The 26,410-nt window shown below is 43.1% G+C and overlaps 1 protein-coding gene across 1 annotated transcript in view; it reads left to right on the forward strand.

Moving 5' to 3' along the window:
* Positions 1 to 26,410, forward strand: part of CFAP47 (cilia and flagella associated protein 47) — a 3,369,192-nt gene that overhangs the window by 771,355 nt on the left and 2,571,427 nt on the right. Inside the window, exons 25-26 of the mRNA XM_069639370.1 lie at positions 14,414 to 14,612; positions 24,495 to 24,704. Coding sequence (XP_069495471.1) covers positions 14,414 to 14,612; positions 24,495 to 24,704 — 409 coding nt within the window. The remainder of the gene's footprint in view (positions 1 to 14,413; positions 14,613 to 24,494; positions 24,705 to 26,410) is intronic.

Raw genomic sequence — 26,410 nt, forward strand, 5'->3', positions numbered from 1 at the left:
CCATGCAGAAGAGTGGTATTTAAATTGCCTAATTCTTAAGCTGGACTTTTTGCATAGTATATTTTATACACTAAATTTCTTACATTGGAATAATGTATTGATATTCTTTTGATATCATGGAACTTACTTTTGCAAATAAGCCCAGAAATGCAGGCTAATGAATGTCCTTTTAGTCCTGTGTCTTTCTGCACTGGACAAATATCCATATTTTGCAGCACTTTCATTTTACTTTTATCTTTACCTTTTACATATTGATTGAGGAACTGACGTAAAGATTTGAAAGCTTTGTTTGGAATGGCACACATTGATGTGCACGGCCATTTGTATACTGAACGGTGTGGTTCTGCTGAATCGCGAGGTAATTCTGAGTTTTAGGGGATAGTTTTGTAAGCAGTGTTTCTTGTTCCATAATGGTAGTATTGATTTTCTCATACCCTCGTCCACTGCTATGGATGGCAATTGTGTGTGTTAGATTTTGTTTGTATGCTTCTTCATTAAAATATGGCTCTGGTGTTGTTGTGTGACTCCATTCAACACTGCAAACATGTAAGAAATTATTTTTGTTCACATTCATTTTATTGCTGAGTTTCTTTTGTAGTTTGGTACTTACTTTTGTTAGTGCTTTCATCCTATTTAACACTAATATGAACAACTTCCTTTTGAGAAGGATTGCACTGTCCACGAGAGCTTGTAGGATTAACTTTCTACGGTAGGTTTTAAGGGTTGAGGATGATTTCGGTCCTCTTCTTAGTAGATTCTGACGAAACATTTTTGCTAAAATACTTTTTTTACTATGGGTTCTTCTTACACTGTCAGGATTATTAGGAACATTATTAGCTGTACTGGTAGGCGTTTTTTTGACAACATTTTTGTGTTTTGTGACACTTTTTGATGGAGGAGGTACAGTTTCGGTAGTTGAGACTTCCTTTATTTTGTTACCCAACTGCATTAGCTGGTTTGTACCAACATTCTGTACAAACTGTATAACAGGTAGATGCTTACATTGGGCACCTTTTTATTTTTATTTGCTCTACTTCTGCGTTCCTTTCTACGGAGTTGCTTTTTGGTAGGCATTCTTTGGTGTCTGTTGACAGAAAAAATATACTTTGGTCTGTTTTCCAATGTATGTGTGCATGAGTCTGATGGGGAAGCTCTTTGTCATGGTGTGTAAACGTGCATTGAAATCCTGCAATGATTTGGTAAGGCTACTTTACTGTTTGTATGCTACTACAATGTGCTTCAAATGAGAGTCAAAGTGGCCTACTTGTGACGAGAACCATTATTAATAACCGAAATGCCAAAAACTTGCTACAGCAACTTCTTTTCACAATCTAACCTTCTAAGGATTACGTATGTTATTTGAGTACCAAACACACAGGGATTTGTCAGCCATTCTGCCTGTTATTCTTTGTTCAATAAATGGATATTTGTAGGTAGAATGGTTTACAAATCAATGCTTGCTTTGGTGCTCAAAAAAAACAAATAACACACACAGCCTCTTTCAGGATTAGTTACAATATAAAGGTTGTACTGTACTTACATTTTTGTGCAAGATGAGCAGGTTTCTTCGGATGTGTCGTCTGCACTGTAGATGCTGTTGATTCTCAGCAGAGTAGTCTTCACTGTGATTCAAAAAAAGAAACTCAATTACTTGGTGTGTTTGCAGCAGTGATGATACTGCACACATTAATTGTGCTTCTTTCGTCAGAGCATTCAACTTTCATATTTCACCCCAGTGCACGTGTACATTTCACTTCACTCTGTGCAGTCTTTGCATGGTACTTGCAATATGGTACTTGAACGTCCTTAAATATAGCTAAAACTTTTAAGGGTATGGAAATGCCTTGTTCTTTACAAAGTGTACTATGCATAGGAGAGAGGTTTGTAAGCGATGGGGCATAGTACTAGATGGGGAAACATTTCTACTTGTAAATTAACAGTACGATGGCGAAAAATCGGGAGACCCTCAGAAGGAAATGTCACCACCGCAATTGGGAGCGCTTTCTATTCTCATACGATCACATTGCAAGTAGCATTATTGTAGGCTGTACAGAGTACACAACTCCGACATTTTCACATACAAAATTGAGTTCTGCCCTAACTAGGCATGCTTGCAACGTATGTACAGGTTATGCGGACGTCAGTAAGCAGTCGTGCGATTTGTGAATGACAAATCGGACATCTTGCACTTTAAAGGGGGAGCATTGTTTTGTATTCCCTATGGAGATTTAGCGGCATCATTTTGTCTAAATTAAATCATAAGGGTTCCACATGTTCTCTGATTAAAATATACATACCTGTTCTCTATACTCATGCATGTAGAAATTGGTAATATTTGCACAGTAGCTTGTCAAGTAGGTGCTTTGCAATGATATGCAACTTCCATTCAGAATCATGGACAGTAATTTTGAAGTGCGCAATGTTGATGACGGAGTTAAAATTAGCAATGTTCAATGTGATTGGTGGATGATTGTGCGACTGCTTAGTTGTGTTCAATGAGGGACTCGCTTTGGTACCCCTGTAAAAAGGGTGGAAGGACTGGTAAGAGTTACGTGCCGCACGTAGGCAACGCTTGTTGGCTGGTAGGGCGTGTCACATACTGGATTCTACAGCAAATCCTGCATGGAAAGGCGACTGTAGGCATCAGCCAATCAGATGTTCACATTACTCTTTTGTGTCGAAAGACTGTGCGCACACTGAAGATGGCAGAGGTGGAGAGGGTCAGGGTTTTGATGCTTGGAGACATTTTTCTGCAAGGCTTACAACACTATGCCGAGAGTAGGCATGTGGCACACCATTTTCGATGTGAGAGGAGTGGAGGTGTTGTGGAGCGCTGACACTGATGCCAATTCTGCGGCAATTCTGCAGGTTTGTAGAGACGTGTACAATGACCACTCCTCATGTGGTAATTTTGCACTACGGTGCTTGCCATTTGGGATACGTGACTTAACGTACTTTGTTGGCAGATTGGCACAGTTGGTTGAAGCACTCATGACCATCTTCCCAACAACGAAAGTAATTTTTAAAATCCCTGGTACAATTTTTGGAAAAAATCTTACCGACTGAAATAACTTGATTACCAAGTAGAACTGAGTCAGTAGAAATGATAAATGTGAAGTCAGTTCTAAAATCCTTTTTTAGCTGTTTACACCTGTTTTGATCCCCTGGCTGAGCTCCTGCTTTTTATCTGTTTTTTACCCTTTTTACTTATTCTATATTATCTTCTTTTAACATTGCTCCTTTTCTTGTCTCCAAGTATTCTATGTGAAATGTAACCGATTGTGAAATGAAAGTGTAATTTAAAGTGTTTTTCTTATTTGATGGTTATGTATATGTAATTTTGAAAAGTTGATTGATTTCAGCTGTACCAAAATAAAATAAAAAATTAAAAAAAAGAAAGTCATTTTTTCTGCTTTACTCCCTAGGGTACAATGGAGCAACAATTCTGTTTTCTGTCCAGATCAAAGCATCGGGAGGTGTATCATCAATCACGGCATGCGTGCATTCATGCTACGCGCTTGTATGTTTTTTTGCTGCCACAATAACATTGCTCCAAGCAATGCGGGTTACTTTGAAGGAGATGGTGTTGAGCTATCTTCTTTGGGAAATGCGATTTTCTTTTGGAACGTAAGGCTTGCTTTAGAGAAGGTTCTTTAATGTTTGCAAGAGTAAAGCATGGACAAAAAATACAAAAAAATACATAAAATACCAGTACCGTATCTGGCCAAAAATTTTAAAAAAACAGCTTTTTTCAGAGCCTACCTTAAAGGGGAAAAAGGGGAATAGTACTTTAATGTACCGTCGTCATGCTCTGATCCTCTACATGTCCGCGAACATGGCGGTAGTTTGCAGCCAGCACATATCACCAACGGAGATTCAGGGGTGGAGACGTATGTAAATGAGAATGAGCAGAGCTAAGGATTGGTCTATAAAGTTCAGTAGGTGTGTTCTGACCGACGTACTTTAGTAAGACCGTCTTCTCCCTCACAGGAGACCATACAGCCATGGCTTTCCATGCTCGATAACAGATATCTAGATTTTGGGAGACTCATGGATACATTTGTTGAAGGTGCATGCAGAAAGCTGCAGTTTATCTACAAATCTCGGATTTCCTCATGTGGAAGTGCACTGGCATGGCGTGCGTGCCATGAGGTGGCTGGACTTGGTACCTTTCTGTGTTACTTTACTGACAGAGCGTCCGCCAGATATACTGCTCATTCATTGCGGAGGAAACAGTTTAGGCCATGTATCTGGAATTTCTTTGCAATTTGCAATGAAGGAAGGACTCGTGAAGCTCGTGGACATGTTTCCAAATTGTCAAATACTTTTTCCCGTATTGCCCAAAGACAAATATGGCAGCGTTCTTATGCGTTTGGTCCGCAAATGGAGAAAGCGAGACACAATGTGAATAAGGCTGTGTGTGCATTTTTAAGAGATGTTGGCATGTCCTCTTTCCACAATGAAAACATTTTGTTTCGCAGCACTTTAATTTTCCGCAGAGATGGAGTCCACCTCACATATGCTGGCAATCAGATTTTTCTTCGCAATGTATGAAATGCATTGCGACCTCATTTGAAATCACACTAACCTATCTGACATTCCATTTTCACCCACACAACGCACCACGAAAAGGCTCTTTTCAGAGCCGCCACTTACTCCCAGCGTACACTTCATTGTGTTTGCTCCGCTTGTACCCTCCCTTTTTCCCCCTACGACTGTCCGCAAACTTTTTTAGAACTCTGCGGGGGTCTACGACCGGTACTTCATAGTTCTATTGTTATACTGAGAAAGGCGGCTCTGAAAAGAGCCTTTTCTGCAATTTTTGTTGTTTTCACCTTTATTGCTTAACAGCACACGGCACACTAGGAGAAGAGGCCAAAGGAGGGTAAGGAAGGGACACCAGCCACGGGGATAAGAAAGGGCAAATGAACAGCGAAAGATTTAGGCTGAGCTTTATTTAGGTAAGGGGCAGATCTTCTGGTGCTCTGTGACTGCAGCCTCAAAAGCACTTTGAAAAAACTCTTCCCCCCTGCAGAGTACTGCGTCACAATACGTGCATACTACTGTCACCTTTGAAAGTTAAGGGTCAAAAGATGGCGCGAGTTATGGTTGCTTAGCTTACTATAATGGGGGAATGTTTAGTGGTGTTTGGTTGCACTGTGAAGTATAACATTCCTTTAGTGATTTTTTTTTTTTTTACTGAATGTACATATATATGTATGGCAGGGAAGGAAAAGAAAGGGGCTAAACAAGTGATGTCGTCATTGATGTCATCAATGACATTTGAGATGACATCTTTCATGGTCTGGGTATTAGTGTTAGCAGTGCACAGGGGCGTTGGCAGGGTTGGGGGTTTAGTTTACCATAACTGTCGAATTTCAGGGTTTTTTCGGTTTTAATTTGAAGTATAAAGGGGAGGTGGAAAGTATTTTTGTAGTGAAGTGTACAGGTTTTCGTTAGTGCAACTTAACCATAACGTCCCCTCAACAAAGTTTTTTTTGTAGTGTTTGTGTGTGTGTGTGTATATATATATATATATATATATATATATATATATAGTGTTTATTTCCCCTGTTCCCTTCCCATTTAGCTTTGTGGCACTTTGAAACACATTTCTTTTTTTTATAAAGCACCTTCTAAATGCTCAATAAAATAAATTACTTCCCACATCTGCATCTGAATTTCAACGGTTTGTTACATTTAATTGGCTATATAGTCGCAAGATGACATTTCTTCTCCCATCCTCCCCAGAGTGGGCTTACTCAGTATTTCCCCTAAATCCCAGGGTAAGGGCTTCTGATTTAATTTGCTATTCAGGATGTTTGGGGTCTTGAGGGAAGTCTACTATAGGAGTCCATGTAAGTTATAGCCAAGTACATATCTCACAAGCACCACAACCCTTCACCCAATTGTGGTGAGAGGTAATAATTCTGAGCGTGCCTCCAAGGGAGTAAATGCATGTTTCCTTGCTTACTCTGAATGAACCAATGACTCTGTAAAGGCAGGCTGTTGTCAAGTTGCATCACAAGAGCAGAATGTGATGAATCTGGGTGATTAGTCCCTTATTCCCAGAGGACAGCCACCTCCTTCGAGGATAGGGAGGTGAGCATATTAAGCAAGACCCTCCCTAGGTGTTTGGGAAAGTGGGACGTCACTCGGAGTGACTCCCCTATAGGAAAGAAGGACTCCCATTCCTATAAGGAACTCTCCACAAAAAACAGTGTATGTCTAAATGGGTATAGAAAAGACTAAGATTATTGCCTGTGCTCCAGACAGTGGAGTGAGAGTATTTTACTCCTAATTTTTAGAATTGGAGAACAAATCCAATTTCAAGAGAGTCAAAATGAGGTTCCTCCTTTCCAACAGAGTAAAATGTGTCTGACAACTATCCAAATTATGCGTAAAATTAAAACTTTGTTCAAAAGCATTAGTGACAAAACATGTATTTCAAAGTGGTTTTAAATGTATTGCACCTGTGGGAAACATGTTCCCCACTCAAGAACCTTGTAGATGTATACTACCTAGCTTCATCTTCATGATACTTGGCCACAAACTCTGTTAAGAGCTACTAAAGATGCCAGCTACTTACATCAGTGATTCATAAATCAAGTACCTCACTCCACCAGCTTCCCTTCTCTGCCTTTAGGGCATACTGTTGCTGCCTGGCACTACCTCCTTGACAGCCACTCCATCTCTCCTTCCCTTTGCTACTCTGTTTCCCCTGACTTTCACTTTCTGACGCTCTGCTTCTCACCCTTAAGTGTTGTAATGCCACGTTTTGCGGTCTGTTTCTCTGTCACTCTGCCTCTTCCATCTCTGCATTCTATTGTTGCTGTTTCCCCTCCTATATCTTGCTGTATTGGTTGATCTAATGGAATGAGCAAATGTGTTCGTAAAAAATCAATTGAATGGTACATTTGACCGATTTCGGTCAGTACTATTCGATCGATTTTTCAAAATACCCAACAAAGAGCGCGGGTATTGTGGGGGGTCCCCCCGCTTCCCATGTTCAGTGTTTTGGGAATTCAAGGGTGCAGGGGTGTCCCCTGCTTCCTCAATATTGGAGGCGCAGGACGAAAAGAAAAAAAAGAAAAAGGAACCCTGCAGCGTTGGATCCAACCCGCGTTAGAGGGACAGAATTGACGCTGCAGGGTACAGGAGAGGCGGCGGATGGTGAAAAGGTAAGTAGGGGGTCGGAGGGGGTTTGTGGATGTTCTGGTAATTTGGGGGGCCATGGGTTTGTTTTTTTTGCCGCGTTAAAAATATTTTGCAGTGAAAATGAATACGGTCAATTCCACCGCTAACAATTCTACCGCGGTCAAACGATCCAAATCCGATATAACTCTGCTTCCTCTCTCATGTCATTATTCTGGCTATACCTATTTTTTCTTTTTCCTGGTTGTGGTCACTACTCCTTTTGATTAATTGTCTTGCACTGTCTCTTATGTTGTCCTGCACTTCTCTAGTCTTACTATTCTATTTCCATCTCTCCCCACTTGCTGCTTATCTGTGTTTTATTTTACGGTCTCTAAATGTCTCTTTTGCTTGGCTTCTATCCCTCACTCCTATTGTGTGTTTGCTCTATTATTAACTCTGTTTCCCTTCTCACTTTCTTTGTTGCCCTATCATGTAGCTCATTGCTCTCTCTTCCTGTTGCTCGAATTCCTGTTTAGGATTGTCTAGTATGTTCTCTGTATCTTTGCCCCTCCATACCCCCGCCACACCTTTGTTCTCCTGTCTTGCTTAGGTTTAGAGTTGCTTTTCCTCTCCTGTTTTCTGTCTGTCTTTTAACATAGCACCAATAAATATCCAAAAAGCTGAAAATGCCTTTTCTAATTAAAAATCTAGTGCTGCTTTGCCATTAGGGGCTCCTTTTTAGATGTGTGCAAACCTTCTTTTGACCATTAGGCTGGGAATTTTAGAGTTAGAGGTGTGTCTGGCCGGATGCAGCACTTGAATGCAGATGCTTTATCAACGCTGTAAGCCATTACAAGTATAAGAGCCCACATCAGCTGTATGTTCTGAGCCATTACAAGTATAGCAGTCCTCGTGAGACGTGCTTCTTCTGTGCCATTGCAAGTATAGCAGCCCCCTTGAGGTGTGTATTCTGAGCGATTACAAGTAAAGCAGCCCAGATGAGATGTGTCGGTCTGAGCCATTACAAGTATAGCAGCCCTGAAGAGTTGTGTTCTGAGCAATCACAGGTATAGCAGCCCTGATGAATTGGGTGTTCCGAGACCTTACAAGTAGAGCATCCCATATGAAATGTGTGTTCTGAATCACTGAACATTTAGTAGTCCTTTCGATAACTAAAAAGTAAAGTCAACTCTGTTAAAAGAATGTTCCCTGCATCTTAAATGCATATGACTGATGCAGACTCATTAACTCGCCTATCAACAGGATTTGAATTAGCAAGTTACGCGATAATCTCTGCAGCATGGTTATTGACCCACTGAGCTGCCTTTCCCAACAGGCTGTTAACACTGAAAGGCACATAGGGTTTTGGCACTGGTAGTTCCATGTCAGGCTCGCCTGATTGAAATGGCTTGTCAAAAGCTCTAAGCCTGTTTGGGCTATCCTTTGTTAGTCAGGAGAATGATAATGAGGCTTTGAAATGTGCTCGATCTTTGTCAGTGGGACTCAGTAATCGGACATGGGAGAAGCAGAAGTTTTGAAAAGCGCAAGACCAAGTAGAAGGGATTGAAGTATATGACAGCAATGCCATCTTCTCACACTGTCAGAGGTTGGTGTGAAGAGATCAGACACTATTCTTTCTCAGCACTTTAGCTCGCTGCAGAGAATGCCAACACATGTTCGTGCTTTCTTAGCAGCAGCTCTTTTAAGAAATTCAGGTACTGGTCCAAATCATAGTAGTCCTGCTAAGAAATGTGGGCATGATGCAATCAGTCCTGCTGTGAATATTTGGCATTGTGCCATGACATGCCTATAGCAGCTCTGTTGATTAATTAGACTACTTTGCCTGAATACATAGCTGTCCTGTTGAGAGGTACCGGTGCAATCTGTGCCACCGAAAATGTATACAGCACTGCTTCTACCTGTATCTATTATACCTGCTTGTAGTCGGTGGTCAGAAAGGGAGTTCAGACCACATGCCTTGCTATTTGTTGCTCTCTAAGAAAGCAAACTATGTATAGTGCCCTTTCATGCACGCGAACACATGTAATCTTAAGACTAAAAAAATAAATCTTCATATATAACCCCCAAAATGTTTTTTCTTCTCACAGAAGCCAAACAACTGCTTGCTTTGAGGCTCTTCTTAAAACTTCAAGAGATCTAGAACCCCAAGCCATTGAATACAATTGGTGGGCTTCTGCAGTGAAAACAAAAAAAAAGTCTGAAATGGAAAATGAAGCAGAAGTGCAGCCCTTGTTTAACGCCATTTTCATTTTACACAATATACCTGTGTCCTAAAGCAAAGTGAAAAGCACGTTCATGATTCAAGATGCTTTAATAACACTGTAACCTACAAAATGCAGGCAGTTGAACAAAGTGAACAAAACACAAATTCCCTTTTACGTTACTCAGAAAGCATTATCTTGATAGAATCATTAACAGAGGAGAGTGTTAAAAATATTAAACAGGACAGGTCAGACTGTCACCAGTGAGCTCGATGATGTATGTGGGCGCTTCTTTAAGGAAGAATTTAAAGGTGCGTATTGACAGGATTTCTGTGCGTAAAAGGCCTATATGCACCTTATCGGGAGGGCTGATTATTGCTGTGGTTTGGCATACCCAACATACTAACATTACTCACAGATATTTGGCTGAAGGCAATGCTGGGACCCTCATGAATGTGTAGGGTAGACTTCCTGACAACCAGACACGGTATAAATACAAACCAATATGGAAAAACGCTCAGAACACCTTTTGTGAAGATAACAAAGTTTAACTTCCAAATATAAAAGTACATGTCAGCATGGGCATTCAACGCCTGCTGGCATGGAGTACATTGGTTAGTTCAAAGCAAACAGAGCATTTTAAAGGACAACCGCGTCACTCATGACGCAAACAATAAACGGTATCATCTCATCATTCTTATTGGTGTGGCCCCTATATACATATGTCGGTCACTTGTGCGCCACCAGATGATTTGCTGTTGTTACTTGTGTCGATTCTTCTTCCACATGGTCCTTATCCTCGGTAAGTGTACACCCTAGCAACAGAATTGGTTCCGTAGATGAAAGAAATGTCTTCTCACATTTGATCATGTGATGTGCACCTGGTAATTAGACATGAGCTCAGTGGATACTCTCGAGGTCAAGATCGCTTCTCTGAAATGCCAAGAACCTTGTTTTGATCAAAGACACTCTGGCTCCCCCACTATGCCTCCCCACTGTTGACCTACATTTCTTATCCTCACCCTGCACACCTCGAAATACAGATCACAGGGCATTCTGTTTTTGCTTCCTGCTTGGCATCTGCCCCCTCGCTGGACTGCCCTCTGCGGAAACACTAATCAATCGCTGAGGGATTTAGGAGTTTGGATAGTGAACCTCTGGTAGTTTAAATGAAATGGCTGGGGGATTGGGGACATGGGTGCTCTAAATCTGGAATACATGTTTTGGCAGCCCCAGACCTCTGCCCTGCCAACCGTAAGATCGTCCTCCAGGAACAGGCCCAACCCTACCCGCACTTCGCTATGCACATTTCTTTCACAGTACTGTGACCTGCAGTGTGGTGTCTTGGTTGGTACAATGACCTTCTAGTCTATCGCCGGGGATGGGAACGGGGATGGGAGAGAGTATTCTTGCTGAGGCCTACATCTATTATTCTCTAATACTGAGTCCTGGCCTCACTGGGCCTTGCTTTCAAAATGGAGGTGGTTCAGTATACGGTCGCCACATAGAGTGCCTACTGTCTACAATTTCACACTTCGTACATGTGTCTATATCCTATCATCCCTTCCAAGCACCTCCCCCCTGTCACCTCGTGCCATTAGGTGCACATACTCTTAGCATATTGCTCTCATTCTGAACCACTTGGGGGGAGATGGGAGCTGGGCATGCATCCCAAAAAAGGCAACAGCTGATTGAGATCAACACACCCCATGGAAATACGGCGGTGAGAATCGAGGCGAGGAAGCTAGAATAGAGCGAGAAAAATCATACTCAGATGCAAGCCTCTGACATAAAAATGCCCTGGAGGGTCGGAGCCACGCTACACCGCAGAGCCAGCTGTAACGTGGAGAGAGAGGGAGCAGAATGCGAGTAAGACACCGCATGGCTGGCGATGTTTAGGGCGACCAATCCGAACCAGAAACTGAGACGGGGATGCGAGAGAGGGGACTATCTTGCTTTATGGTGTGACCACACAGCAGCCATGGTGGGCCTGTGGCCCGTTAAGCGATGCCGAGACCAGGCTGCAATGGTGAAACCAAATCTCGGTTCTCTGTGCAAGAAGCAAAGCGACTGCCGGGCACGCTAAGCTCAGAGAGCGCTGCTAAAAAGGTAAAGTTTGGGAGAGGGATGGACGGTTACTTCCCTGAGTTAAACAAACCATAAAGCGAAAGGGGCTTAATAGAAGAGAGTGAAATAGGAGGAGAAGCCAAAAGGATTAGGGGAGCCCGAGAAACCCAATTGCTGGACATGGGCAGACTCTCAAGAGAAATCCTGCTGAGTGGAGCAAATCAGAGGGCCAGACGTCTTTGGGGAGCCCTGGAAAAATACGTCATCTTTTTCAGCACTGGGAAAGCAGGGAACCTGGAGGGTACAGTAATTCAATCCTAAAGCAGAAACAATTTGAAAGATGTCCAAGTTGGTGAAAATCGCACAAAGAGAATAATTTCTCCTTTTAAGGAACTAGAACTATGGGAGTGGTGTAAAGACTTACAACTTGTTTTAAGGAACATGAAGGGAGGATTGAATATCTTACTTTGCTAAAATAATGGAAAGCCCATGTTAGACTGATGAACAGTACTTTGGAGTGACCAAGTAGCGTTGGCCAGAAGAAGCCTGAGGAGAAGGCTATTGCTCTGGCTACTTTGTTAGCTTTTTCTAAAAGTGGTAGGGCCACATAGAGGTTAGGTTTCGGACTGAGGACTATTTTGATTTGGACAATTAACAAGCACCCTTAGTTTAGTTTGTAGGCAGGGAAATTGCCTCAGAGCAATAGTGACAGGTAGGCATTTTCTCTTTACTTCAAATAAACACTCGTACAATGTTAATCCCTAGTCCGAGTCCTACTTCTGGTTCGCCACAAGAGCCGTAGAAGTTCAAAAGAGCTTATTTTCGGTTAGCCTTAAATGCTTTAAAGAATTTGACAACACTTTATTTCCCCTATTCAAGGAGAGACAGTGGCCTTGCTATATGCAGTCATTGCTCCCGAATGTGCCCCAAGGACTTGATGCGCATGGGTTTTGTGTTCTTGAGAGACGCTTACACAGGAAGAGTGAAGGAGGACATATAAGTGGGTCCTCAACTATTTCTCAATAGAGATCTCTGCTGCACCTGATTTTCAACGGCGAACTGGTACGGAGGATGGGTGTGGGCCCCAAAAAGTTGCTCGCTTTTGTGAATGTCGTTTTCCAATTTTTAAGGACCAAATGAAGAGTATCTGAGGGTACATTTTGTGGAATCCTTGTGGGAAAAGGTTCATTTTTATTTCCTGTAACATTCACCTGCACAACCAGATGCAAAGGTGTGCTAGTAATCAAACTGGTTCACATGAGCTCACAAAAATTGCCCATATTGACTAGTTGTCTGGCCCTTTGAACATTGCCCTTTTAGCCGGACCGAGAATGCCACCCCAATCCTCCCATCCCTAAATGCTGCCCAATCCAGTCATTGAATAAGACTTGGCTAAATGTATTATCTGGATATACGTGAGTATTTCGTTTACGTAAATGTTTAATCTGAAAATTACGAATTAAAAATATTAAAGGAAAAAATCACGCACATTGCCACCACTGCCAACCCCCCTCCATCCACCTCCCTATCCCTTAATACTACCATATTTGCTTTCGATGCCCAATTTACCTGTTCTCCTTCACTGCTACGATCACCCTGCAACGTGAGTTCCACCTCCCCATTGAGAGGCAGAACTTCAGCTGCAGGGTCCTTTTGAACACATTTTATTACAGTTTGTCCCCCGCTTTCATTTTAATGGAAACCCCGCAACCACAGTAGTACCATATTGTCGATCAAGGGGAGCAGGGGACACCCCAGCAACCTCTGCTCCCCTTGATCGACAATATGGATTTAAGTTTTTTTTCCAATGACGAATTCAGCATTTCTGGCTATACGATTTCTTTTAAACTACTTTTTCTACCGATTCCGTATTATTCAGGTTCTATACCTCTATACTGTTTTACGAAAAAACAGTTTTTTCAAAATGTATTCGATTTGAGTAAAGGTGATTTCAAGTTTTTATGTTTATTTTTTACCAATCCTGTTTAATTGTATCTGCATATAAAAGGGTGATTTAATTTTAGGAACTGTAACTCAATTAAGAAATGGTGGAGAGAAGCTTCCAATATTTGTTAAAAAAATATTGATCACCTGTGGCCCTTTTCCCCTCTCACTTTTCCTTCTTCATCAAAAACATTTAACTTAATTGAAGCAGACGGCTACTCCTAAAAGTATTTCAATGGCTTTGAGTGTTCCCTCGAGTGTATAGTCTACATTTGCACCAGAAATATGATTTCCAATCTTTTTCTCAAAGTACCCTCAGAAATCCTTTTTGTAAGGGCAGGCGCTGCAAAACCACCTATGAACTGGGTACAAGATGTGTTTTCAGACATTCTTCAATAGGCAGATTCATATATATATATATATATATATTTCAGTGGTGGCTCCCCTCGGGAGCTCAGAACACACCAGATTTTTAGGATAATGACTGATGTGCCACTTTCGTGTAGGTTCCCGGTATTCATTGTATTTTGCATGGATGTCCTACAAGCTTGGCGTAGATTTGGTTCTTTTTGACTGGACAATTTTATGAACACTCATATGCGCACTGTTTGCTGGATGGCCTTTGTTAATGATGGCGAGTGAATTTGTGCCCGTCTAGGAGCTCTGACCAGGACATGTGCCATATGAGAACATTGCATGTTATCTCTGAACAACCCACATTTTCATTAACCTTTGTTCAAATGCTATTGTTCTTCGCTCATATTCTCTTAAACCTCAAGATAGATTTTTTTTCAATTCCTTGAACGTTTAAGGTTAATTGGCTATTAAAGATCCCAATTGAGTCACTGAAACTTAATATTATTGGTTATAGGGAAGTAGAAGTTAGTTGTGTAAGAAATGCATGTTTGCTCCTTAGAGGAGACTAAAGGACATTTTTTTAATTAAAGCCTGTTAACCTGGTTTGTGAACAATGTCTTACTAACTCCTTTTTAATGCGAACACCAAGGTTTTATTTGGCGTGATTTTGTTTTTTGACCCATCAGCTTGTCAAGGGACATTCAAAGCCGAAGTACCAGTGGTGCTGAATGACAACCCCAACAGCCACTTCAGGCCATTGTACCTCTGCGGAAATCTGAAATCACCCAGTTTATCCTTTGATCCACCACTTGTGGTCCTGGCACCTGTGCCTCTGGATACAGAAACAATGGCAGAGGTTACTATTTCTCCGTTCAACTTTTCCAGGTATGGCTCTACTCCAACTCGCATGCATCGTGCCATGTCAAGACTTTCTTAACTGTTGAATTTGCCATTCAGTTGATCAAAAGTTTCAGAGCTCATTCTCTTTATTACTGTTGAGTACCCAGTACCCAGTACTCAGCATCCTTGAGTCATTTCCCATCATGAGCATGTCAAAGTCTAAACCACTTTGCTCGTAGTACCAGGTTATGCGGATACTTGTCACATTACTATCAGTTTACTCACAGAATCCCTTTAGCAGCACGTGCAAAGGAACAATATAGGTATTAATGTGATGTTGTCATTGTAACACTTGCCAAATGCTAATGAGCAGAGTGTTTTTCTTTTGTGGTTCTGAGATTGACATTGGGCACCTTTCCTTAAAAATGTAAGATTTTAAAAATGTCCTTTTTAAATCTGTTAATGATTTTTTTATGTGGGTGAAAGACAGTTTGCGCTAAGTGTTTGACAGCTCTCATTAATATTCATCGCAAAGGGGAGTTTTTACTCTCTATTGCGATCTCTGAATCCATGTCTTTGCAACATTTACAAAGCACAAATATATGCACCATCAAGATGGTCTCTTGTTGCTAGTTGGCAGATGTGGTGATGGTACAGAGGGGAGGTGGGGCGCTGGGCGGTGACCGGTTGTACTTGTATTTTATTTGAGAAAGCAGCATGTACGTAGGACCAAGCATGACAATAGCAAGACCGTTTCTGAATGCTCTATAAATGGTAGCTGCAGGGAGGAACAATATAAATTAACCAGTTGAGAAGAGCAGATAACGGGAAGTAAGTAGACAAAACGGGCTGGTGGGGAGTGTGGGTATCCCAATACCAGCCCTTGGGCGTGTTGAGTGCCTTATAGAAGGCATGGTGAGTGTTGAAGTCCTATATGGTCTAAGGATGTTCCAGGATTCCAGTTAAATTTTTATGCAATGCAGACCATGCATAAGTGACAGAAGGGCCATTACAAATTGGATCTGCCAGCCCTTGCCACTCACCCCAAGTTTTTATTTTCACTATTCGTACCCCTGCAGCAAAGCCTGAATGTTGGGTTTTTTTGATAAAGGGGTTTGTGGTGGGAGAGCATTTCTATTTACAAGAACAAACCTACAAAGACAGCTTGAATTGGAAAAAGTCAAAGGGCGCTCTACAAATCTCAAGTCACTTTTTGAATTTAGTAGTGACTAAGAGGAAGCTGCAGAAGCGGTACTCTACTGGATCAACAGCCAGTGAACATGGCCGCCAAGCCAAGCTTTTATTTTGATTTTGAGAAAGGACAAAACTAGAGAAGAATGGGAGTAGAGTGGGGCGCATACTCGCAATGTGGGCTTATATTGTCGGATATAGCCCGTGTTCCAAGCAATCTGGTTGAGGTGCAAAGGAGAACGATTTTTTATTTGATTTTCTTTTACTCTGCATGTTCTCGGCTTTTGATGTCTCCCCTTGTGGCCTATTCTGGAGTCGTTGCTTTTCTGCAGTGAGCCAGCCATTGCTCTGCGAGAATGTGGTATATTGTACGGCTCATGCTTTCATTTTTTTAAATTTTTTTTATTCATATATTTACAAGTATGTACAGAAAAAAATCATGTCCAAAAATCAGAAAATACAGAAAGAAAACATCCAAGAAACAAAAAACCTAAAATAAATCATTAAATACACTCCAGATCTTCTCATACAAAGAAAGTTTACGTTATTGGAGGCACTATTCTTTTTTTTTTTAGATTACCCAGTGAGGGCCATCTTGGAATTCTATGTGCTGATTTTGATGTAAATCATTATAGGCTTGTTGTAAGCTCTCATCCCATTAACTTGGAAATGGGAACTCAAAACCACTTTAGAGACTGCCTCCAATTTTCCTGGCCTCCATGTCTGCTTTTTATGGGCACTTATTTTTACACTGGCTGCCCTTCGACTCCTAGAAGATGATGGTGTGATACAATGCGTGTCTTAGCTACGTTGGGTAGCTATGGACAGATAATGCTAAAAGCAGCTTAGCCTGCAAGCATGGGCATTCTTGGGACATTTGGCTGAAGACCCAATCGCTCTTGCAGTAAATAACAGAGTTCTGTGCTGCTGTTTAAAGTTCTGACATCCAGAGCCAAGCGATAGTAGGTTCAGAGAATATTCTAAGATATGGGTTTTCCTTACAGGCTGCCCATGATCTCATGATGCAAAGATCCCTACACCATGTCGAGCCACGTGACATACCCTTGTGGTGCTGTAGTAGTCCAGTCTGTCAGCCATCCATCCCAATGGCCAGATGGGACTTCATAAAAAGGGTTAGAGGGTAGGGGGCACAACATGTTCAATATGGGATTTAGAGCAAAGATAATGAAAACATTTTTAATGTCTAGTCTGGAAGCGAATAGGAATATGTACGAGTATTTCGGGTGCAGATGGGCAATAAGAGTCTCAAGGCCACTAGAGACTATAAAGCAAAGAACACAGACCTAACTTGTTATATGCTAACAAGTGGCCCAATAGTGCACTCCCCAGGGCTTAAAGACGATGCCAATGTTTCAATAAAACGTGAGAAGCAGCAGACCCGAAAATATGGATTGCCATGTGTCACGTTCAAGTTAGGTTAAGTTTTCAATTAGTAAGTTCAAAAAGATTCAGAAAGAAAATAATTAGCAAAACATTGATGAGGTAAATATACAATCAGTATCCCAGTAACAAGTCCTGGTGATATTCAATTAAATCAAAATTCGTACAACGTGTTTCTTTAGCAATTGTAAGTAGGAAGACAACATTTTGCAAAGGAAAGATATAACTGATCAAGTACAGTTGTGACAAAGTCAATATCTATATGTGTACAAAAATTACGCAAGTACAGGGAAATGTTCACATAGGTTAATCACAGAACACTTCAGCTGTGTTGCAAGTCCCACATAATTCTCTGTTAAACATAGACATAATCCCTTTATGTATGCACTTTTCATTTGCATCTAATAGGCTCCTCTGTTGATATGTCAGTTGCCGACGCGTTTCGGATTACACAGGAATCCTTTTTCAAGGCTAGGGTGCCTAATATTCCTAAAGTGGATGTCCTTGCTTGTCAGTGTGTGCATATGCAAGGTAACGTACAGAGTCTCAATGTAACGTATATGATGGGTAATGGGTAATAAATTGTACATTAATGTAAATCATAAAGAACTGATCATGAAAAGTCTTATTAAAAATCAAGTTCCCAGGTCTCTGTATTGGTCCTCATACAGGTAGGGGGGTGCTTGTTTGTGATAATGTAGTGCCGTCAGACATGACGACAAGAATGCCTTTGTGTAGAGCCCGCTGGATTTGCAGCTGTGTAGTTTCACATTGGGCTATAAGCATCAGACAAAATGGAGGCGAGTGTGCAAGGCTCCCCAAGAGGCTCTGGTCAAGGCAAGTCAGAGGACGGAAAGACAACTATTGTTCTGGGTGGAGTGACCACTGAACAGCAATGGTGGGCTCGGTGCCCAGCAACCAATGTGGAGACTCAAGGGTAAAGAGGAGCCAGAGATCCTCAGCTCCCGTCGATGAGCATCTTTCCTGCCATGAAAGGCACCGGCAAGGAGAGGGAAGCTACGGGCGAGAGACTGTCCTGCAGGTTTCCAGGAGCACATAAGCCGATTCAGGTACGAAAACGAGCCAATGTAATGGGCACACAGCCCCATTGTACCTGAGAGCCAATAATACAAACATTGTACTGAAAGGCTGAAATAGTCGCCAATTCTACCAACGGTCAAGTCAACGTAATGGGCCCTGGTCCTTCTGAACCATAGGGAAAAGGGATATGAACAACATAAAATAAGGCTGGAATAGCTTACAAAATTCGCCAGGTAAAGAGAATGAGACGGGCACACAGCCCCAATAACCAAGAGTGGGAAAAGATACAGAAACTTTCCATCATTGTTGAAGTAACAGCCAAGAAAGAGAGTCAAGGAAAGCACAGACAAAAGTACTGTGTTGACAGATTAAAAGGGGACCAGAATACTCCAGAACATGGACAATATAGTGCACAAATCACAGGCAGCAGTTTCACTCGGCTGGGCAACAACCCTTAGAAAATCTGTATATTGAAAGATGAGACTTTTCACCACAGACCAAACAGACTTCAGGAAAGTCCAAATGCTGCGAAGGTGGAAAAGGAAGAAGTGTATTTTCAAGTCGTCCTTCAGGGATTGAAACATTTCAAAATCAGAAACTGTTTCCATATCAAAGGGAGAGTGAACCACCGACCAACAAAATTTGTGGGTTTACCAAAAGGAGCTAATTAGAAAGCTGTGAAGACAAATTACAAGAACTGTGAAACTGAGAACAAGTTGAATGCTATTGGGCTAGTCAGAAGTCCATACCGAGGCTATTAAACGAGCCTCACTTTTCTTTTTAGTCTGGTATTTTTCTAAAGGGATAGTGCCAGTTAAGTACTTCAAATTTGGACAGAGATGACATGCACCCTTAGTTTTTTTTTTTAGATAGGGAACTTCCCTCATAGCTATAGGGTAAGTTAGGAGTTTTCGTTTTAAATTAAATAAAACCCTTTTTGAACATGCGACTAAGTTGTCGGACTCCTCATGGTTCACTGCAATTCCCACACAAGCACTCAGGCAACCCCACCTGCATGCACGTATACATAAATACAAACCAATTACACAACAAATGTTCACTTACCTTGTACCTTTAGCATACCAAAACCGTCCACAACACGGACCGGAAAGGTCCGCCCCATACAGAGTGCCCTAGCCGACAGGACTACACTCCTGTTGGTCAGCGGGCTCCTACGTTAGTAGCGCAATGATGAGGCAGCAGGCCTGACCATCCTACACCCCGCTGGCCTCTTATTATTGTGCATTTTGCAGAGCCCAAAGGGCTCCCTGTTGAACTTTTTTTTTTGAAGTAGTGAGGGGGATACCTCCGTTGTTGAGGTAGGCAGGACAGTCCACCTACAAATAATAGGGCTCTAATATGACTCTGCTACCTGCCACTTAAGTGTTGGGGTGCCCACTCCCCCCACCCATACATAGAGGCTGCCACTGACGCCAACGCTCTTGCACTTCAGTAAGGAACTAAAGACCTTGCACCATACGTTACAATCTCCAACTAGGAGCCACGTATACACATTGCATTACTGCATCACATGCCACCCTATGGCCGGAACATCTCATGACATATTTTGTAAAGTCTCCTTGCGTCATATGTTGTACGCAACAACATGTACAGTGCTGAACTGTTTCCTAACTAGGTCTGAGCTATATAAAACCACAAATCTAGTAACACACCTCATAGCCTGTATTCTGAAGGACCGGTTTCCCAGCGCAAGATCCTTCTTTCCTCCTTCCTTCCTTTTGAAATCCTGATGACTATTAAACAGCACATGGGCAACTTTGCATATATGTCTCTACAGCAGGGTTGGTGTATGTCTTACCACTCCCTGACACGCTTTGCTAGGTGTGCGGTGTGACCATGCAGCAGTAACATCCTGTTTGGGTGGGCTGCATCCCTAGCATACTCCCAGCCTGTGGCTGACAGATGAGAGCCAGGCTTGGGAGAACATGTCAGGCAGGGCTGCAGCTCCCAATAAGATGCTTCCTGATCTTGACTGAAGGCACTCCCCGAGCACTACATGAGGCCTTTACTCCACAAAGCCTTTACTCCACTGGCTCTGGCTGATGGCATCTGTACACAACTATTAAGATTCCACTGTGATCATTGCTCAATGCAGACAGGGGAAGAGGGCTCCATCCAGACAGAGAAGGCGTAGGACACTCAAAAACAGGGTTTGACTCATTACAGGCAAGATACATAGTGCTCAGCTCGGTGCAGGCATTACTCATTGCAGAACAGTACACAGCTCAGTGCAGGCATTGCACTGCTCACAGTACAAAGACACAGGGTTTGCTGCCTAACCACGTTCACTGCAGACAGGCTTCGGTGCAGGTGGGGGTTGGGCAGTACTTGTTACAAATGGCTGCCTGGTTCAATGCTGGCGGGTTTCACTGGAGATGGCTTGAGAACAGGACTGTCGCCAGACAGGGGTATGGGCCTTTGCTATAAGCTGTGTTCACTGTACGAAGTGGTACAGACCGGGATCACTGTGTGCAAGGTTTCTGCTCTTTCCCTCTGCTTGGTGTTTCCTCAGCTGATAAAAAAAAAAGGAAGGACTGCAGAATTTGTACTGTAATTCATCACATATGTTGAAAACACTACACTCTACCAAGCAACATGGAAACAAAACAAGCCCTTTGAAGCAGCACTGAGGTCCACTTGGCTCTTGCAAAATTGCTGCTGCTATAACCCATCTTTCAGTACGATGCAATGGTAATGCATGTTTATGCGTGTTGGAGCAGCTGATTAATACTGGGTCCCCTCTCTAATACGCACCTTCATGAGTTCTGACAGCAAGCAGGCATTTTTGCTGAGCAGAAATGACCTGGATTCCTGGAGTGCAATGCCTCTATTGGGTGGAAGGGCTTTTTGAGTGTTCTTCAACAAAAGAGCCCTAGCACCCATCACCCTGACGAGGCAGTCGTTGTGCCTTTTAGCACACTGAAGGGAGGGAAGTGGTCATCTAAAAATGCATACCTTTGGCAATACCTTGAGTGCACTGTGAATAACATCAGCAAAAGGCGAATATTAACACAGGTGTATTTTGGCCCTCATCTTATCTGCCATGCAAAGAGTACCATTTTGCTCTTCAGAGCTGGCATAGAGATTTGAAGGGTCGGAATTGCATGGGACACGCCCATAGATAGAATTTACCCAGTCTTTCGGCAGAGATTTGCCACTGGTGGGATTGTATACTGTGGCAAACCAGAAGAAGTCAAGCTCAAGGACATCACTTCAAGGGTGTTTATTTAACTTAAAGGGAAAACACCCCATCTGTCCCTTTTGCGAAGAGGGGTTTCCATACCTATCAGCTAAACTAAAGGTGCTTGCCTTTTGTCAAAACAAAAATAGTCTCAGTCCAAAATATCTGGCCCTACCACTTTAAGAAAACAACATAAAAATTAAGCCAGAGCAGTATTCACTGGGCTTGAACGTTGTCAGACCAGTATTACTCCGATCTCTCCGGGTTTCGCCCGGAGTTCAGGTTACAGTAGCAATGTTTGTTCTTAACAGTTCATCAAAGAAACATTCCTGTGTCTTTCTTCAAAGCGTTTTCCAAATCACATTTCTTAAGTTCTTTAAGTGGAGGGATGATTCCCTTAATCTGTCTCCACCAATATGGCTGCTTTCTTTCTACTGATTTTATACAAAGGGAGCCTACAAGTTCCCCTGGTTCCTGTTCTTCGTTTGACTGATTGAACCCTCCAGGCTCCCTTTTACGTGTGTTCTTCAAAGTTCCACCTATCTCATTGGAGCGCTCCAGCCACCCCAGGCCCTTTGTTTCTCTTAGTTCTTGGGGATGTCTCTTGGGTCTCTGCCAATGTCCAACACTCAGGTTTCTAAGACTCCCGTAAGACTCCTGAATATTAACTCTGGGGGTCTGACTGACCTGTATGTGGTGTAATTCCACTTGCTCTTCTTTTTTTCCTTTCTTAGTCTGTTCAGCACGCCTCCCTGCACCCTGGGCAAACCTGGTAACTTTACCACCTTCGGGTGTGCTCCAGCAGAGTGCCGTCTCAGCGAGGACGGTGCCGATTGTCCCTCTTGTTGGTGTATGTCATGCCAGCGGTCACTTTCCACTTTCTTCAGCTCTCGCACTGAGAGCAGAGGATTTGTTCATCTGCTGTTCCCTTGGTCTCAGCGTTTGTTCACGGGCCCCAGGCCCATCATGGCTGCAGCATGGTGAGGCTCGCCTGTGCGTAATATTCCTCATGTCATTCATGATTGGTCGTTCCTTTATTTTCGCTGCTGTACTTCCAGGGGGAGTGTTGCTTCTCAGCTACTGGGTTCATGGGGAGTCCAGTATTACCTTGAGCCAAAGATATGGAAGCAGTGTCAATATGTTTTGGATTCCAGTCAATGGCTATAACATCAGTCTCTTCTGCTCCCACAGAGGCAGGCAGTGCATTTCTTATAGGGAGTTCTTGATCGGAATGGGAGTACTTGTCACCGAGAGGGGAGACTCTTCCAGTGAGGTCCTGCTTTCCCAAACCCTGAGGGAGGGTTTTATTGAGCGGGCAAACCTAGCCTAGCCTGGGAAGGAGGGATGAAGTTTCCAGATTTGTCACAATGCACATTGACAGTTGCTTTACTCGCCGATGGGCAATAAGTAACACCCATTTCTCTGATGCGCTGTAAACAATGCTACTTAGGTATGATATGCTATGGCATTTGTAACGCGCCTATACACAAGTGTTTCAAGGCGTGACGAGGCAGGGAGGGGGGGGGACAAAGGGAGACAGACAACGGTCCTACTAGGCCAGGTGTCATTCAGATCGCGCAAGTGCAAGGTAAAGGGGACGGGAAAAGTGCAAGGGGGAAAGGGAGGGGGGAAAGTCCAGTACACGGTTAGTAACGAACAAGATAAATAATAAGGGCCAGCTGGTGGCAAGTGCAAGATAAGTGCAGACAAGTGCTGGGCAGAGGGGCTGTAGCGATCCAGAGACAGTCCCGCAGTGCAGGGGTTGCCGGGAAGGCAGTGCAGGGGAAGAGTGGCTGGGCCAAGGACCGGGATTGGTGAGTGGCCCAGTTGCTGATATAGTACAATTTCAGTGATTTAGCAGGCGAGAGAGGGAGAGAAAGCAGAAGCAAAGAGGAGGGTTTTGAGGCACTTCCGGAACCGGAGATGGTTCTCCTCAAGTTTTAGGGAGGCAGGAAGGCTGTTCCAGAGGGAGGCCCCTGCAGCAGAGAGAGATCTCCCACCAACTCGTCGCTTAGAGAAGCGGCTGACCCTGAGGGAGTTGGAGGCGGATGAGTGAAGTGCAAGAGAAGGAAGATATTTAGGAAGGGAGAGTTGAAGGTATTTTGGCCCCAGGCCCCAGAAGGCCTTGTGGACAATGCAGAGGGTTTTGAACTTAATCCTCGCAGCCACAGGGAGCCAATGTAGCGATTTCAGTCCTGGAGAGATGCGGTCCTGGGGCTTGAGGCCAAGGACAAGTCTCGCAGTCCTGTTCTGAATGAGTTGCAGAGGGCGGAGAGTAGAGGCAGGCAGATTTAGGTAGAGGCTGTTACATTAGTCCAGCTTCGAGAGAACCAGGGCTCTGGAGACAGTGAGCTTCTGGGGGAAGGAGAGGAAAGGAAGGATACCTCTGAGGAGGTGCAGCAGGTAGTGTGACTTCTTAGAAACGTCAGAAACGTGAGGCGAGAGGAAAGAGTGGAGTCCAAGATGACCCCGAGGTTTTTAGCCTTGCAGGTAGGAGCAGGAAGAGGGCCAAGAGAGGCCAGCCAGAGAGCTGCAGGGAAGGAGGGAGTGGGTGTGCCGATGAGTAGAATCTCGGTCTTACTGGCATTAAGGCAGAGGTCGTTGGCGGCACACCATTCCTGGATTGCAGAAAGACAGTCAGAGATGAGGGAAGGAGACTGTCGGTAGGTGCAACATACCATTGAACGTAATTCGACCTATATATCCTCCCTCCCGATGAATTCAGAATTATAATGTAGTTCTGTTATGTAACATATTTTTCAATTTAACACGCCACCCCATCACATATTTCCTATGCACACGTTACCAATATATACAATCAATTGAGACCATGAAGAGATGTATTCAGAAGTAAAACCCACGTAGCCCATTAGTGGTTCATTACTGAAAGGTAAATGCATTTGAATTCGAAATTAGTATTATGCTCTATAGTTCATGTCTACAATCATATATTCTTGGGCAGCAACTTTAAAATTACATTTACCTTCAATATTTTTTTTCTGTTTGTTTATTGCCGAAAAGTTGCTTTTGAAAGTGATTCTGGAGCCACGCTTCACTGGTTGCTAACAGAATCCTTATGTATTCGAACACAGAGACTCCATACTACATGTTGAAATTCCTGTGCTGGATCTTGAAAATGAAGATGGGATTGCTCCTCTTTCTGTTCACTTTCCAAGTGGTTCGGCCGTTGCTGTTTCATCAGACGGAACAATCGCAGGACTAACCTGTCATATTTGCTTCAAGTCACCTAAACCTTTGTCTTTCATTGTGGATCTTGCCTTCGTGGATGCAGAAAATAACAGGTATGGTGCCTGCTGGTTAATATGAGAGATGAACTCAAGTTCAACAAGTCTTAACTTGAACTTTGAACATAAATCAAATGATTAGAGCATGATGATGTATTGATTTGTGGCTTGATTGTGGCAGTTGTGTAATTGGCTAATGTCTGAAAACCTATGGAAACTGGCCATTGATACAAGCCTCTGTCTACCCTTCTATGGCATTGGGCTCAGTGCAGTAGAAGCAACACTGCAAGTAGGGAGGGGTGAATGGGATAGTATCCTGCCTTTGGACTACACTCCGGCCTTTTCTCTCAATGCCCGATGACTTGCAAACCTAGCCCAATCTTTTAGTCCGCCACTTTCTTTTCTTACTCTAAAGTTCGATTTGAACCATTTTATTTGTGGCCTCAAAATGATCTGAACTGTGTTTGGCTTGATACAAAACATTGACTGGAACACATATATGTGAGCCGGTGCTGGAGAAGTCATTATTTGTGTTCAAAGCAGGTACATGTGAGCTGGTACTGGAGCCTTTATGGCATTGGTATTGACAAGGGTGGCTCAAGTAGCTGTTATTGGATAAACCTTGATTTAGTATTGAAGGAGTTGGGTGTTGGGGCCATGTCAATTTGTCCTCACTAATACGTTTGTTGTACAGAGGTTTGTGTGAGCAGGGATTCACGTATGCAACTGGAGGCGATTGCACAGATTGTAGCATTTGGAATCCCGCTGCAGGAAATTAAACTGTGCGTGAGGATTAGGAATGATGACAATTGTAGTCTTTAGAATAAAAAAGCACCCTGTATTTGGCAATTCCGAAAATGGACCTGAATTGGACAAGGAACTTAAGATGCAATGCCAGCGATTTCAGATCTATACAATCATGTGCCACAATATCCAGAAGTAAAGTCTACCTGTTAATGCTGTGGGGCATGCCTGCTAAAGGTCATGAGGGCTAAAGAAGAGAAGTGACAGGGAGCCACGCAGAGTATAATTGCACACATTTCTGTGGCTCCCATTCTTGATCAGATTATTCCTTTTAAATATGTCCAGCCCTCAGTAACTTATGTCATGTACTTGCTATGACAGAGAGCACTAAATGTGACCCGGGTTTCGTTTAGGTGATGCAAGGTGTTGTCCAGAAGTTGTAACCCTTTCCGATTTACATTGCAAGATCACACTTGTGTCCTTGGTTCATTCTCTTTGCTGGCATCCAAAGCTATGTATTCTAGGGAGCGGAAAGTCTGTTTCACTTGATTTTAAGATGGTCGATACCTACTGGAGCTTGAAACACCCTATGGATCACAGTGAGCGGGTTGCCTTTGAGGGATAGAGACTCCTCTGATATTTCCATTCTAGCCTCATAAAACAACTCCATGATTCCCTCGGCATCACTCACCAGGCACTGGATTGGGTGACCTCTTTCCTCACTAATCGACCCAACTGCAACTGGGCCCTTTCTCCTGCACCAACACACTTCCAACCTGTGGTGTCCCCCAAGGCTCTCTCCTATTGCCATGGCTCTTCGATATCTATCTCGGCCCTCTGGCTCACCTGATCTCAGCCTTCTGTCCTCATTTCCAGTGCTATGCTGATGACACCCAGCTTTCCTTTAAACTTCCCTCTACTAGCTCCTCTTCCTCCTCTCTCATCCCAGATTGTCTGTCCGCCATTCAGGCATGGCATGCAGCTAACGATCTCTGTCTTAATACCAGTAAAATGGAGAT

Source organism: Ambystoma mexicanum, chromosome 7q (genome assembly GCF_040938575.1).
Source record: "Ambystoma mexicanum isolate Mex_15411 chromosome 7q, UKY_AmexF1_1, whole genome shotgun sequence".
Taxonomy (NCBI): domain Eukaryota; kingdom Metazoa; phylum Chordata; class Amphibia; order Caudata; family Ambystomatidae; genus Ambystoma; species Ambystoma mexicanum.